General features: G+C 38.5%; 1 protein-coding gene across 3 annotated transcripts in view; it reads left to right on the forward strand.

Moving 5' to 3' along the window:
* Nucleotides 1-13321, forward strand: part of MXI1 (MAX interactor 1, dimerization protein) — a gene marked incomplete at its 5' end in the record, with an annotated part of 99781 nt that extends 86460 nt beyond the window's left edge. For all 3 annotated transcript variants that reach the window (XM_082673572.1, XM_082673574.1, XM_082673573.1), the window contains 3 exons: nt 5171-5285; nt 5923-6094; nt 9502-13321. In XM_082673572.1, coding sequence (XP_082529698.1) covers nt 5171-5285; nt 5923-6094; nt 9502-9665 — 451 coding nt within the window. In that variant the 3' untranslated portion in view covers nt 9666-13321. The remainder of the gene's footprint in view (nt 1-5170; nt 5286-5922; nt 6095-9501) is intronic.
* Nucleotides 13322-17445: the final 4124 nt, after the last annotated feature.

The raw sequence follows: 17445 nt of genomic DNA on the forward strand, positions 1-17445 counted from the left end.
TCTGTTCATATCTTCTATTTCTTCCCGGTTCAGTCTTGGAAGCTTATACCTTTCTAAGAATTTGTTCACGTCTTCCAGGTTTTTTTTTTGTTGTTGGTTTGTTTTTGCATTACACGGGCCTCTCACTGTCGTGGCCTCTGCCGTTGCAGAGCACAGGCTCCGGACACGCAGGCTCAGCGGCCATGGCTCACGGGCCAGCCGCTCCGCGGCATGTGGGATCTTCCTGGACCAGGGCATGAACCCATGTGCCCTGCATCGGCAGGCAGACTCCCAACCACTGCGCCACCAGGGAAGCCCCCTCTTCCAGGTTTTATTGCCATAGAGTTGCTTGTAGTAGTCTCTTAGGATGCTTTGTATTTCTGTGGTGTCAGTGGCGACTTCTCCTTTTTCATTTCTAATTTTATTGATTTGAGTCCTCTCCCTCTTTTTCTTGATGATTCTGGCTAATGGTTTATCAATTTTGTTTATCTTCTCAAAGAACCAGCTTTTAGTTGTATTGATCTTTGCTGTTATTTCCTCTGTTTCCATTTCATTTATTTCTGCTCTTTATGATTTCTTTCCTTGTACTAACTTTGGGTTTTGTTTGTTCTTCTTTCTCTAGTTCCTTTAGGTGTAATGTTAGATTGTTTATTTGAGATCTTTCTTGTTTCTTGAGGTAGGCTTGTATTGCTATAAACTTCCCTCTTAGAACAGCTTTTTCTGCATCCCATCAGTTTTGGATCATCATGTTTTCATTGTCATTTGTCTCTAGGTATTTTTTGATTTCCTCTTTGATTTCTTCAGTGATCTCTCGGTTATTTAGTAATGTATTGTTTAGCCTCCAGGTGTTTGTGTTTTTTACATTTTTTTCCCTGTAATTGATTTCTAATCTCATAGCGTTGTGGTCAGAAAAGATGCTTGATATGATTTCAATTTTCTTAAATTTACTGAGCCTTGATTTGTGATTCAAGATGTGATCTATCCTGGAGAATGTTGTGTGTGCACTTGAGAAGAAAGTGTAATCTGCTCTTTTTGGATGGAATGTCCTATAAATATCAATTAAATCTGTCTGGTCTATTGTGTCATTTAAAGCTTGTGTTTCCTTAGTAATTTTCTGTTTGGATGATCTGTCCATTGGTGTAAGTGAGGTGTTAAAGTCCCCCACTATTATTGTGTTACTGTCGATTTCCTCTTTTATAGCTGTTAGCAATTGCCTTATGTATTGAGGTGCTCCTATGTTGGGAGCATATATATTTATAATTGTTATACCTTCTTCTTGAATTGAACCCTTGAGTGTCCTACCTTGTCTCTTGTAACATTCTTTATTTTAAAGTCTATTTTATCTGATATGAGTAGTGCTACTCTGGCTTTATTTTGATTTCCATTTGCATGGAATATCTTTTTCCATCCCCTCACTTTCAGTCTGTATGTGTCCCTAGGTCTGAAGTGGGTCTCTTGTAGACAGCATATATACGGGTCTTATTTTTGTATCCATTCAGCGAGCCTGTGTCTTTTGGTTGGAGCATGTAATCCATTCACATTTAAGGTAATTATCGATATGTATGTTCCTGTTACCATTTTATTAATTGTTTTGGGTTTATTTTTGTAGGTCCTTTTCTTCTCTTGTGTGTCCCACTTAGAGAAGTTCCTTTAGCATTTGTTGTAAAGCTGATTTTGGTGTTGCTGAATTCTCTTAGCTTTTGCTTGTCTGTAAAGCTTTTGATTTCTCCATCAAATGTGAATGAGATCCTTTCAGGGTAGAGTAATCTTGGTTGTAGGTTCTTCCCTTTCATCACTTTAAATATGTCATGCTACTCCCTTCTGGCTCGTAGAGTTTCTGCTGAGAAATCAGCTGTTAACCTTATGGGAGTTCCCTTGTATGTTATTTGTCGTTTTTCCCTTGCTGCTTTCAATAATTTTTCTTTGTCTTTAATTTTTGCCAGTTTGATTACTGTGTGTCTCAGCGTGTTTCTCCTTGGGTTTATCCTGTATGGGACTCGCTGCACTTCCTGGACTTGGGTGGCTATTTCCTTTCCCATGTTAGGGAAGTTTTCGACTATAATCTCTTCAAATATTTTCTCTGGTCCTTTCTCTCTCGCTTCTCCTTCTGGGACCCCGATAATGCGAATGTTGTTATGTTTCATGTTGTCCCAGAGGTCTCTTAGGCTGTCTTTGTTTCTTTTCATTCTTTTTTCTTTATTCTGTTCCGCAGCAGTGAATTCCACCATTCTGTCTTCCAGGTCATTTATCCGTTCTTCTGCCTCAGTTATTCTGCTATTGATTCCTTTTAGTGTATTTTTCATTTCAGTTATTGTTCATCTCTGTTTGTTTGTTCTTTAATTCTTCTAGGTCTTTGTTAAACATTTCTTGCATCTTCTCAATCTTTGCCTCCATTCTTTTTCTGAGGTCCTGGATCATCTTCACTATCATTATTCTGAATTCTTTTTCTGGAAGGTTGCCTATCTCCACTTCATTTAGTTGTTTTTCAGGGGTTTTATCTTGTTCCTTCATCTGGTACCTAATCCTCTGCCTTTTCATCTTGTCTGTCTTTCTGTGAATGTGGTTTTTGTTCCACAGGCTGCAGGATTGTATTTCTTCTTGCTTCTGCTGTCTGTCCTCTGGTGGATGAGGCTATCTAAGAGGCTTGAGCAAGTTTCCTGATGGGAGGGACTGGTGGTGGGTAGAGCTGGCTGTTGATCTGGTGGGCAGAGCTCAGTAAAACTTTAATCTACTTTTCTGCTGGTGGGTGGTGCTGGGTTCCCTTCCTGTTGGTTCTTTGGCCTGAGGTGACCCAACACTGGAGCCTCCCTGGGCTCTTAGGTGGGGCTAATGGTGGACTCTGGGAGGGCTCATGCCAAGGAGTACTTCCCAGAACTTCTGCCAGTGTCCTTGTCCTCATGGTGAGACACAGCCACCCCCTGCCTCTACAGGAGACCCTCCAACACTAGCAGGTAGGTCTGGTTCAGTCTCCTATGGGGTCCCTGCTCCTTCCCCTGGGTCCCAATGTGCATACTACTTTGTGTGTGCCCTCCAAGAGTGGAGTCTCTGTTTCCCCCAGTCCTGTCAAAGTCCTGCAATCAAATCCCGCTAGCCTTCAAAGTCTGATTCTCTAGGAATTCCTCCTCCCATTGCTGGACCCCCAGGCTGGGAAGCCTGACGTGGGGCTCAGAACCTTCACTCCAGTGGGTGGACTTCTGTGGTATAAGTGTTCTCCAGTTTGGAGTCACCCATCCAGCAGTCTTGGGATTTGATTTTATTGTGATTGTGCCCCTCCTATCATCTCATTGTGGCTTCTCCTTAATCTTTGGATGTGGGGTATCTTTTTTGGTGAGTTCTAGTGTCTTCCTGTCGATGATTGTTCAGCAGTTAGTTGTGATTCCGGTGCTCTCCCAAGAGGGAGTGACAGCACGTCCTTCTGCTCTGCCATCTTGAACCAATCTCAAAGGCACTTTTTAATGTGGACTTTATTTTGTTTAGTTTTAGTCTGTTCAGCAAGAGCACTCTGTGATCATGTGAGAGTCCTCACCTAAGAGATTTTCCAATTAAAAAGGAAAATTCTACTAAAGGTTCTATGATTTTGGGAAGCATAGCAGGGGAGGAGAGTGACTTTAAAATTGTTAAATCTCATTAAGGGGAATCCATTGATAATCCTTTAATTTAGGGCAAGTTTAAAAAAATTTTTTCCTTATCCACATTAGGTATGTCACGTTTCAGCCTGGAGCCAATTACTAGATTTTAGTTGTTGAACTCAATAAGAGATTTGGAATGGAAATGCTAGCAGACCTTTAACTAGCTGGGCTAGTGGATACTGGAAGAATCTTGACAATTCATCTGCCAGATCTCTGACCTCACTACCCTTAATCATCCTTACTTGTCAATGACATAATTGGCTGCCTTATCATATCCCTCTTTGAAATTGCTAGCATTTGAGAATGTCTCTTGACATTATTTCTTATGTATTAAGGCAAAGAAAGCATAGGTCGGTGGTTGAGCTAGTAGACCGTTTTGGCCCTCTTTGAGGAAAAAATGGAGGATGTGTTCTATTTGTGGGACAGTTGAAACAGTTGCTAAATGTTCAATTATGGCTCTTTACAGAATAGAGCTAATCTATGAGCACATCTGTGGATTTTCTTTTCAGATATATTATTAAGTGATTAATTATGTTATACTTTATGAAGCACAGGACCAGATATACGAACTAGTATTGTTTCAGGGTGAAATTATGTACCCAGAACTCTCATCATGGTAATCATAGTTCCTGTAGGGTATAGGGAATATAAATTCATGAGGCTCTCTACTAGCATTTACAGAGAAAATTTCCCTAACTTGCCCATAGGATGGGTGTATTAAAGAATACAGTGACTTTTAGTGAAGAATTCTGTCATGGCTTTTTTCCATGTGTAGAAAATTGGAGGTGGTGGGTAAGGGGTAGTAAGAGGGAAGAGGGAGACAGAAATAAAAATGAAAAGCTAATGATAGCTGGTACACTTAGATATTAGGAAGCAGGGGACTATTTTATGGGTTGTTGTTTCAGTGGCTAGAATTGATCTCAGGGCCATACATTTTGCCTAACCCTATCCTCACTGGCCACAGAATTTTGCTGTTTCTATTGTGTTGGATCATATGAAGTTGCCATTTTTATAAGTGAGAAATGGTTGAATATCAGAAATTTTGTATGGTTCAGCCTAATACATAATAACATAAACACTGTAGGATGGCTACAGTTGTGGAGAGGGGTGTGTGTGTGTGAATGAAAGGTGGAAGGGAAGAAATGGAAATTTGTGAGCATTTTGGGGTGCTCTGAAGCTGAAAACCTCTATTCTAGCCTGTGGTTTTACACATTCAAAATCAAATACAGTTGCCCAAATATGTTTTCCTACTTCCACATTAATACAGTTGAGACAGTTTATGGGGCAGGTTAAAATTAAATCACCTCTGACAGAGATAACCATTGGGGATAATAATCTGAAGTGACCGATGTTTTCAGAGTACAACAGAAATGTCAGAAACTGAAAACCTGTAGGCACACCTTCACTTGCATGCAGATACTTTGTTGAAACTGAAGAATTAGGGGCGTAACATGGTTATAGACTGAATAATGTACAAATTCTTATTTGTCTTAAAATAGGCTTTAGGATGTTTTTAGTGGAATATTCAGGCTGTACTGATTGGACTTTTTTGTCTTTCTTAGACGAGCTCATCTTCGCCTGTGTTTAGAACGCTTAAAAGTTCTGATTCCACTAGGACCAGATTGCACCAGGCACACAACACTTGGTTTGCTCAACAAAGCCAAAGCACACATCAAGGTAGGAATTTTTTGTCATATTTTCACATGATTCTCAGTCCTGCTCTCTTTTTAGCAATGATTCCTATTCATATATATCAGCTAGCACAGTGACCTCCTTTAATAACTGACCTCAAGAGAAATTTTCTGAAAACTTATCAGCTAATCTGATGGGAGCAACATAACCTGATTACATTAAATTGTTTTGACAGCGTGGTCATTTGAAGAGCTGAGAATACTAGGAAAATAACAATTACTCTGCTGATACCCTGAAGGAAGGCAGTTGTGCCCTCTGGTGGAGATGACTTCATTTGGCTGTGTCTCTCAGTAATTTTCCATCAAACTATATGGCAGAGCAAGTTTCTCTTTTGTGGTGGTAACTTGACAGACTTTGAGAATTCTATACTGTTCTAGTAATGTAGCATTCATTACACACACACACACACACACACACACACACACACACACAAAGTGAAGAAATAACTATTTTTCATGTTTAAAAAATATATACTTGTGTATGTTTTTATGTATACACACACATGTATAGTCATTCATGTTTTCTCTGTCGAAGAAGAAATCTTTTGAGATGTTAGGTAGGAATCAGTTTTATTGTTTGTACTGTACCTCACACAAACTTAAATATCACTTTATCATTTTAGAAACTTGAAGAAGCTGAAAGGAAGAGCCAGCACCAGCTAGAGAATTTGGAACGAGAACAGAGATTTTTAAAGCGGCGACTGGAACAGCTGCAGGGTCCTCAAGAGATGGAACGAATACGAATGGACAGCATTGGATCAACTATTTCTTCAGATCGTTCTGATTCAGAGCGAGGTAGGCAGTGAGCTTCTTTGCTAATGAAACACTAGCATCCCTGTATCTGAATTTAGAGAGGGGAGGTTGGGTGGCATTGTATTTGCTTCCTTTTTTGCCAACATTGAATGTAGCATTCTAGATTTTATGTAGTCACAACATTGTCTAGCAATGCCTGTATGAATTATAGAATTTTTTTTCTTGATTATATGTATATTGAAAATTTTCCACTTTGAAACAATTTTAGACTTAAAAGTTATAAGTTTTCTGTAGAAAATTGAGTTCTCATATACCCTTCACCCAGGTTCCCCTAATGTTAATATCTCATGTAACCATAATAGTTACTGAAACCAGGAAATTAACATTCATGCAATACTATTAATTAATCTATAAACCTTATTCAAATTTCACCACTTTCCCCAATAATGTCCTTTGTCTGATCCAGGATCCAGTGCAGTATCCTACATTGCATGAGATATTTCTTCAGTCTTTCTTTCATGACCATGACACATTTGAAGAATATTGGTCAGTTATTTTATGCAGCGTTCCTCAATTTGGGTTTGTCTGATGTTTTTCATTAGATTGAGGTATTATACATTTGGGGGAAGAAATATCACAGAAGTGATGTTGTGCCCTTCTCAATTCATAGTATCAGGAAGATACATTATGTTGATATGTTTTATTACTGGTGATGTTAATTTTTTTTTTTTTTTTTTTTTTTGCACGCGGGCCTCTCACTGTGTGGCCTCTCCCGTTGCGGAGCACAGGCTCCGGACACGCAGGATCAGCAGCCATGGCTCACGGGCCTAGCCGCTCCGCGGCATGTGGGATCTCCCCATACCGGGGCACGAACCCGTGTCCCCTGCATCGGCAGGCGGACTCTCAACCACTGTGCCACCAGGCAAGCCCTGGTATGTTTGAATTAGAACCCAAACAAAGTCTACATTACATTTGTTTGTACTTTTTAAGGTACGGTTGGCCCTTGAACAACACAAGTTTGAACTGCACAGGTGCACTTATGTGTCGATATATTTCAATAAATATGTGCTACAGCACCTACATGATCCATGATTGGTTGAATCTGCAGATAGGGAGGGCTGACTGTAAGGCTAGACTCAGATTTTTGACTGTGTGGAGAGTTGGCATCCCTAACCCCCTGAGTTGTTCAAGGGTCAACTGTACTTCTAATCTATAATAGTTTTCCCTTTCCCACTTTTTTTTTCAGTGCCAATTATTTCTTGTAGAACCTGGGAAACTGGGCCATTTTTCTTATAGTTTCCCACATTCTAGATTTGGCTGAATGAATCCTCATGGTGGCATTTAACATGTTCTGTCCCTCATATTTCTTGTAAACTGGTTGGTAGATCTAGAGGCCTGATTAAATTCATGTTCTTTTTTGAGGCAAGAATACTTCATGGCGCTCTGTACTTCCTGTTGCATCAGTGTTATTTTTGATTGTCCCATGATAGTGATAACATTGGTCAGTGGGTTCAGGTGATGTCATGTTTTATGCAGATTTATCAACCTTTCACTTAATAGTTTTAACGGTCATTGATGATTGTTGCTCAATCAATATTTCATTAGGTGTTACAAAATAGTGATTTTCTAATTCTATCATTCTTCTTGTGTTTATTAACTTTTTCTTCTTTAAAGAAGAATATTTCCTCATCAACTCTTTTGGTTACCCTCAAATAACCAAAAAGTGGGTACCTCCTTGTACCCACCCCACCTCCAAATTGCAGAGAGAGGGTATGTTTTCATCATTATAAATGTTCTCATTTTTTTTAGTATTCCGAAAGTGCAAGTACCTTACCAAATACCATTCTTGTTCTTCTTTGGCAGCTCTCTTTCCCAGAGTTACAGGAACTTTTTTAGTAACATCTCTAGTCCATTTGGCCAGAACAGTCTCTCATTTTATTTTGTTTTGAGTTCAGCATGCTCTGTTGGATAGGGTGTCTTGATTTTGTTTCCCAAATGTAGGTTGGATGAGTGTTCTGTGATACTGGGAAACACTAAATAGCCTGTGAAGCATTATGGATATGAAACAAATAGTTATGAATTCATAGGATTATTTGTACAGCCTGTTTGGACAACTGCCTGCATTGTAAAAACAGATTACTAGGGCTTCCCTGGTGGCGCAGTGGTTGAGAGTCCGCCTGCCGATGCAGAGGACACAGGTTCGTGCCCTGGTCCGGGAAGATCCCACTTGCTGCGGAGCGGCTGGGCCCGTGAGCCATGGCCGCAGAGCCTGCGCGTCCGGAGCGGCCACAACAGTGAGAGGCCTGCGTACCGCAAAAAAAAAAAACCAAAAAAACAAAAAAAAAGATTGCTGAAACTTTTAGAAGCAACAAGCCCTTTTGAAAATTATGCTCTTTAAAATAACTTACTCTGTCTTCTTGCGCTCAGCTAGAATCTGTGTTTCCTAAAGTGATTGTGTGATCAGTGTGAATAGCTGAAATCAGTGCCAAATGTGAAACATCAGGCTTTGAGTTTGTTTTAAGAGAATTGAAGAATATTGAGTTCATCCTGTCTGTTATGGGAGGAAGTGGTCTTTCAACTGCCTTTAAAAAAAAAAATGTGTATTGCTTTTTATATATTATTGGTGATTGTATATGTAGTATTTAACAATTAAAATATCTATACATAGCTGGGTCATATATGTATTTAGATTTTTTTTAAATCATGTTTGGCTTTTGAAGTAAAGTTAAATACCACCAGTATTAAATAAAATGCCTTTACTGTAATCTTTACTATAGATCTCACTATAATCCAGAGACTTTTAAGACTCATGCCCTCATTTCAAGCTATATTTGATGCAAGAGAATTTAATTGAAGACAAATCTCTCAGAGTCCACTTTATAATGACTGGCTAATTTTGGTTACTGAATAGTCAGAGATCTTTATGATGAATCCTAGAAGTCTATCTGTAAAATAATACCTAGAACTATCTGTAAAATAATACCACCAAAGGCCCGGATGGATACATTTTTCTAGTTCACCTGTATTCAGTTTATGCTTTTTTCCCCCTTTAAGGCAACTCTGCTTAATAAAGATCACTGAGAATTAGTTTCTAGTTTAATGCAAAACAAATGTTGTTAAACCACTTGGGGTTGGGATCTTTTAATATTAAGCACTAATTCCCAAATAGGTCAAGTGCTTTTGGTGGAAGGTCTAGACAGACTGGTGTCAAAGGCTTTAGTAAACTTGCTGCTTAAATTGAGACCACCACTGTATACCAGACATTTCCCTTGTAAAATATATCCCTGTGTCTCTTAATCTTTGGGTCCTTCTGTTCTTCAGAGATCACTGATAATAGTTTGTATAACAGTTTATACTACAAAAAGTAGTTTCTTTTCCTCATGCCCCCCTGTTCTTGAAGGCACACGTATACTAGATTACTAACATTCTTCCTTTTTTCCCTTTGGCAGAGGAGATTGAAGTGGATGTTGAAAGCACAGAGTTCTCCCATGGAGAAGTGGACAATATCAGTACCACCAGCATCAGTGACATTGATGACCACAGCAGCCTGCAGAGTATTGGGAGTGACGAGGGTTACTCCAGTGCCAGTGTCAAACTTTCCTTCACTTCCTAGAACCCAGCATGACATAACAGTGCAGGGCAAAATATTCACTGGGCCAGTTCAATCCAAACAATCTCTTAAATTGGGTTCATGATGCAGTCTCCTCTTTAAAGCTAAACAAAACTATACTTGAATGGAAGGGTCAAGAGACCTCTGTTTAAGCAAATACTTAGCAAAAAGTGGAGCAGAGGCTCCCTCAGCAGAACAAATATTCTAATATTCATATCTGAAAATCAGTTTCTAATGGCAGCAGAAAACGTGTGAAATTTTCTCGATTTGATTTAGTTGACTTGAAAGAGGACATTGGAGATTCCATCCTCTTTTTCTTTTCAAGTTTGCTCATACTACATTGATTGAGTAGACACATTTAAGGATGGGATTATGAACACTTACTGAGCTTTTTTGGTCCTAAAAACAAAAATCAAACCTATAGTAATGACAAGACAAGATAATCAGGCATTAATCTTGGATAGCTAAAGAACTATTAAAACTCAAGCCTGGGACAGCTTCTCATGAAGCCTGTGGATGATCAGTTCTTTAAAAAAAAAAAAAAGCTCATTTCATGCTCTGCAAAAGGAGAGACTCCCATGAAGCCTTTTGAAAGGGATCATCATGCAGCTCAGCTTTCTGTTGGATTCCATGCTAAGCAAGCTAACCTTATCCAGCATTGTTAGCACTAGGGCACCCAACCGCCAGCTCTACAGTCAGCTGCCCTTAGGCCCTTGGGTCTGTGTGCATGACACCCTCTACCACACAGGGCCTGAGTTCGGATAGAGGGGCCAGAAGGAAAAAGCTCCATGTGCCTCTGTGTCTGCGTGGCCAGAAGAGTTGTGCACACAGATTAGCAGGCCAAGGTCTGAGCCATGGCAGCATTTTTATTTCAGATTTTGATAACTGTTTGTATGTGTTGAAAACCAAAATGACATCTTTTTAAAGCTTGTCCATAAAAAACATAGACGTCTTTTATAGTGAAAAACACATGGGAAAAAATCATCTATTTTGATGCAGCATTTGATAATGATAAAACAAACACCTCACACCTCACTCTTTATAGTGCACAAAATGAATGAGGTCTGGGCTAAGTAGAAAAAAGGTCAATGCTGTTTTTGTTTTCTTTTAGAATCATTACCTTTTACCATCTTTTAACCATCTGATATCTATAGTAGACATACTATCATAGTTAACATAGTTAAGTTCGGCACTTGTCTCATTTTAATGTAAAGATTTGCTTCTGTTTTCCTACAGGCAGTCTCTCTCCCTCACAATCCCATTGTGCAGGTGCTATTGTTGCTCTTGTCAATATTTTCAGAAATGTTATTTTAAGTGAAATTCTAGCCTGCACTTTGATGTCACGTGTTCCCTTTTTGTCTTTCAAACTCCCAGGTTCTCCCCTGGCCCTCTCCCTTACCCCAGGAAGCCTTGGAGACCTTACCCTGGCTCTTTGGACTTTGTATACTTTAAATAATTTAACTACCCTTAATTACTTAAAAAAGAAAAAAAAAAGCTTTATGATTTTCATAACTTATTGCTGATTTTAATGGGTTAATTTCAGTCCTGTAGTTTTATTTTGTTTAGATAGGGCTGGGCAAGGAAAAAGAAAATAAAGACAACCATATTTAGCAGTGCAGTTGTGTGTGTAATGTTAGACCATCCTTTGTAAGTAGCACTTTTAACAGCTCTCACTGCTTCTATATATGAAGTGAACCATCTTGGTCATACACAAGGCCTCATCATATACTTACTTGTTCTTGTGCTCTTCCCGTGCCTCCAAAAATATTTTGTCCTTGACTGTGGTATGTTTGAGTGGAAGAAGTTCTTTGAAGTAGATGTGTGAAAAACTGCATGCCTTTAGAAGCCCATTATTAGAACTTGCTACTTCAGGTGCTGGGGACTTAATGAAAAACATGATAAAAGAAATTCATTTCTGTGGCCCAGGTAAATTATTTCTGGTTTCATTTATAATTACTCCTGGCCAGGTCAAAATGTTGCTCTATATGTTTGCTTATTTTTGACTTTCCCAAAGGAGACAGTTTGAAGACTCTGCTAACTACCATGGAAAATAAATGGAAGCCAGTGACAGAGCTTCCATTTTGTAATTCCCATGGCATTCACTTGCATCACTTGCCGAGGGCTGGAATTTGGGACTTCATTTAGGTGAACTTGAGGTGCTGCAATTTTGTTGTATATATACAGGATGGTGGGCTGGGAAGCCTTTGTCACGAACCTATAGTACCTATTTCAACTGCCCCCTAAATTACTCCTTCCCTGAATTTGTTTTCCTTGGGGGAGGGGGATGGATTGTATGATGAATAAGTATTAATTTTTTTTAAAGACAAATGGACTTTGAAGATACAAAAAGTTAACTGCAAGAAATAAAAATTGTGAATGAAGAACACACGAGTGCTTTTTGTACCGCCCTTCTCTATGAAGGAAAAAATATGAATGAGCATATCTTGAGGCAACTATCTCCTTAAATGTCTATGTTTATACCACTTCAGTGGTCTGAATTAATGGCAGTTTAATCATTGCCATTTCCTGTTCAGTAATTTACAACAGGTGCCTTCTTGACTGATAATTCCACATAACCTAACTGCAGATGGTTTAATGTACCCAATAATCTTAATTTCTTCAGGTAGGACACAAAGCCATTTGTCATTCTAATTATCTGTTCTCCAAATAACTTTTTAGGGAATCCCTTTGACTCTACTATTATTCAAATTGAAAACCAATCTGGAAGTTCCCATTTAGTCCTTACTAACCTGAGTTAACACTGCCCCCTATGTAAAATGTCTGAGTGATAAATTAATAGGTACAGGTAAATCCTATTTCGGTGCATATTATTACCAAAGAAGATTGTGATGAAGTCATTGCGACTCTAGTTTCTGATTAGAATAGGTATGAGAAACTCCAGCAGAAATGCCTTTTCTAGGGCCGTAACAATGACAGTTTTTAGCATTATGAAGCGATTTTAAAAGGCAATGAGGATTGTTCAGGCAAGGCTTCTAACCTAAAGCCACACTGCATCCCCGGTCATTTCTCACAAGGAAATGGTCTACCCTTTCGGGGAAGGGTTTTTTTGAGGGTTTGTTTTCTTCCACTTGAAGAAGCAACTAGCTGCCCTTTTTCTTTTATTGTCCTTCCACCTCAAAAATTCCACACTCCCTTCCAAAAAGAGCATAATAGGGGAAGAACAAGCATTTTGATTACATTTAAATAGCAGTTCTAACATTCGCTAAGGACCCTGGGCAACATACTAAATTTCTTCATGGAGACTTGTTTCCTCCTGGAAAGTTGATAGAAATACTACCTCTATTTTGAAAGACTGTTAAGGATTAAAACTGATATATATAGACTGAGTGAACTGATGAGGATGATAATAATTTTTGACTTTCTGTTTGAATAAAAAAAGAAAAAAAAAAGACTTACAAAAGCGGACACATGTGGATCCATGCCACCACCACAGCCCAGGAGCATGTAGTGCCAGAAGGAAATTAACAGGTGTTATACTTCTCTCCTTCCTCCGATGAATGCAGCCTTCTAATCTCTTCATCCTTAATCTTGAATTTTAGTTATTCTGACTCTGGGTCTTGCAGAATAAAACTATTAATAAAATGGTTCATTTTCACAAAATTCTGTGGCAGGTTATACATTGTAAGAAGTAAATTTTGACATCCTATAGAAATTTTTAAATAAAGCCTTTATAAGATTTATGTATCATTGGTTTTAGTGATTACCTGGTCTTCCTAAAAAAAGGAAAGGGCCTGAGCTTGAGTATGTTATACACTGATAGTAACCATTGCATAATAAATTGAGTGTCCTAGTTAATATTTTAGTGCTGGCCTCACCATGAAGAAAAATCTTATTGGCCTAGGTACCAGATCCAACAGGAAACTAGTTTTCTTTTGGAATACATCTGATTCTTGGAAATAATAAGCGTAGTTCAAAATAGATGTACTGGCTGACAGCTTCAGTTGTTTGTTTTACCTTTCTATATAGTAATTATTAGGGGAAATGGCTTAAATGAAGCTCTTATAAAGTACTGCCAACTTCCTATAATTTTGGAATATTTTCTATTTTTTCAAGCTCTTAGCTATGGAAAAATGCTTTTACTCTTTACTAGTAGGACAATAACTGGGATATTTTAGATTTTCACACCAGGGTACAGAATAGCATTGTAAAAACATAAAAGCCATAAAATATCTCTAAAATGTATGTAAGAAATAAAAATTTAAGAAGTCAGTTGTTTCTAAATTAGCAGCTTCATCACACTCACTCTGAAAGCTAGGTCAACTAAACCTGACAGGGCTTTTGGAGGGAAAAATTCTGAGCAAAAGAACCAAAGGGATACTTACTCCTCCTTCCTGCATACTTCTGAGCAATTAACAATTGGGACAATTACCATCTATTAAAGACTAGCCTCGCTACGGATCTCAGGCTTCAACTCTAGTTTTCCCAGGATGTAGAGTCAAGTGTTTCCTCCAAGCCTGAATTCTTTGTTTTTCTGGTCAGAAATTCACTGCATCTTGCTAAAGTGAGTACAGGGCTTGAAAGGAGAAAAAACAAAAGCACATCAGTTTCACCAAAAAAGGAAAATCATGAGCCAGCAAAATAATAACCATGATTTTTGTGTGAAGTAGCTCTTCACACAAAAAACAAACCTTTTCTCCCAATGAGAACAACCATAGCTTCTTTAGCTGTGCTCTTAAAAAAAACTAACTGGGGAAACAAGTTACAATTTTAATAATTCCAGTAACAAGTCCATATTGGTTTTGTAAAAATGAACTGGTAAGGTGCTTGGTGGAAGTAAGTTGCCAGTTTTTATTTCTGGGAACTAAAAGATGACAAGTAGCCATAATTTGATATTTTTAGTTAGTTCAGCTGTCAGCTAACCCAAGCCCAGCATTATTCTCAGATCTGCTTTTCGCCACTCAAGGCCACAAAAGAACCTTTACATACTTAAGCTGAATGGCAGAAAAGGCAAGCGAGGACCCTCACAGAATAACACCTTCATCTGTTTTTGTTTGTTTGTTTTACTACTTTTGGCTAGGCCAAAACAAATTCTTAGAATGTCAATATTACGGGTTTCTGAACCTCTTGAGATGTTTCTTAAGAATACGTCTATACCCATCTATACAGGTACGCTTTTTTAAAAAAATCATAGTATAAGGGGAATCAATAGCTTTGGTTTTGTTTAAACTATGGCATTACCTGTTATTTTACCTGCTATGCTTTTCCTCTCCACTGCAGTAAAAATTCAGTTTAACTTGCAACTCAAAAATCCTAGATACAAAGAATGTTTACGTTTACTGTTGAACTTGTAAATTACCATTTATACTAACTGGTTGTTTCATAGTTTAATACAAATACTTAATACAATTCAGCACATGTTTATTGAACTCTCTAAATATTTTAACAAATACAAAACCTTGTTGGGTTTAATACATTTTCTTCCTTCTTTTATATCTCAGTTAATACCCAGTTGAGGCAAAAAGCCAAATCAAAACTCTAATACTTCGCTTAATTTGCAAGTGGTATTTTTCACCTTATATAATCACAATCTACAGACACCACACAACTTACAAAACTGAGTTTCCTTTGTCACTTCATGGTTTTCCCTTGCTATTTTAAAGGCATACAGAGCATTAAAACTGCATTGTAATGGAAACACACGTGCATGCACATGCACATCCTTTGTTGTGAAAAAACAAGTATTTAAAAAAATGAGTTGTTACGTTAAATGGATGCATTTTCACTTTGGTTTGATGCCTAAGTCTTCATAATTGGGCTCAGAAAATTGCCACTTATAAATTTTTGCCTTCATTTCAAAAATCCAACCGTTTTCACATTTAACCTAAAACATGGTGCTCAGCCAGGGATGCACATCAGAATCACCTGTGTGGTGTCTGTCAAAAAAACAAGATATACCTTGGCCTGGATAGGCCTGGGGTAGGACCCAGATCCAAGAATCCCTCATTAATCTTAATCAAGAATTACGAGTGGGGCTTCCCTGGTGGCACAGTGGTTGAGAATCCACCTGCCAGTGCAGGGGACACGGGTTCGATCCCTGGTCCGGGCAGATCCCACGTGCCGCGGAGCAGCTAAGCCCATGCACCACAACTACCGAGCCTGCGCTCTAGAGCCCGCGAGCCACAACTACTGAGCCCATGTGCCACAACTACTGAAGCCCACGCGCCTAGAGGCCATGCTCCACAAGAGAAGCCACCGCAATAAGCCCGTGCACCACAACGAAGAGTAGCCCCTACGCAGCAACCAAGACCCAACGCAGCCAAAAATAAAAATTAAATTAAAAAAAAAAAGTGATTTTATTAGGAGTGTAACCCCCTTCCCACTAAGAAACAAACCCTAAATACAAAAATTTAAACCTCTACCAGGATTACTTAATGTCTTAGAACTTTGGTAATTTGGTAACATTTCAGTAACACATTTATAAGCAATAGTATTATTTCCATTATAATGTGAATTGTTATTCAAGTTAAGGAAAAAAGATCAGATAGTCATCATTAGCTCTGCACAGTAGTAGCAAACACTTCTATCTATAGTGCTTACAACATACCAGGTACTCTACTAAACACTTCACACATATTAACTCACTCATCCTTACAACCTAATGAAACGTATTAATTTAATTCTACAGCTGAGAAAACTGAGGCAGAGAATTATGCATACAAATAATAAATGAGGGAGCCAGGATTCAAACACAGCAGTCTGGCTCCAGAGTCCTTGCTCTTCCAATATGACTTTTCTACATGTTAATTAAAACACTGTTATCTGTGATTAATATTAAAATTTTAAATTGTTTTGGGGGTGTTAGGACTGTACTTTCCTTGAAAGAGCCAATAACAAAGTCAAATGTCAAGTTTTGAGAAAAGACAAATGCAACCACAGCCACGTGGGGGCCATCAAGTATGGTTCAGTCTGTCCATTTCAGAGCTTCATGTCTCCTTTCTTGACAAGAGGGTAACCTCTACATTAAATTTTATAACAAACCTTCATAGACCAAGCATCATATTTGATTTTAGAATATTGAGAGCTTAACCACCTGCATTTGTAAAATACCATTGGTATCATGCTCCTCATTAAGATTTTCTCAACTTCAGCATCCACTATGAGACAGGTCCCCCCAGGATTCCTAATTTTTAAGTTTAGTCCAGAGACACTATCATCATCCTGACAACAGGACTTTACAAAGGACCACATCTAGGTCTTCGACACACAGGCTCTTGACTTCATGCTATATGCCTATTTGTTAAAAAATGTTTTCTACAACACGGTCACTTTTTTTTTTCCCCTTCTCTCTCCTACTGCAAAGCCCTCCAGGAAAATTAATGTGCAGAAAGGAAGGCCCATAGAGTCAAAGGAGGCACGAGTCTCAACACAAGTCTTGCCTACACAAACACCAGGTGAACTATTACTCCAGCAAACATACCAAGATAATCTCACCAAAAACCACTTTGTATGGCCACAGAGTTATACCAAATTTCCTTCCAGTGCTTTTTAATTACTAGGGTTCCCTTGCAATCCTTTAAGGATACCACTGATTTAAAGTTTGTTATACTGGTAACAAGAACATTAGTATATTTAAAGTTTTTCGGGCTAAGTAGCTCCTTTTCTACTGTAATTTGTGCCTTGTATTGAAAAACTACTTCACCTTTCATTCTGTCCTATGTGCTCTACCCTTTGGCCGTAAATTACAGGAAGAGAAACAAAAAAACAAAACAACAGTGATCTCCTGAGTTGGGAGGGAGATGGAGACACGAGGAATTCTCTCTCA

The sequence above is a fragment of the Grampus griseus genome (genome assembly GCF_964374135.1).
Source record: "Grampus griseus genome assembly, chromosome: 16".
NCBI classification, from domain to species: Eukaryota; Metazoa; Chordata; class Mammalia; order Artiodactyla; family Delphinidae; genus Grampus; species Grampus griseus.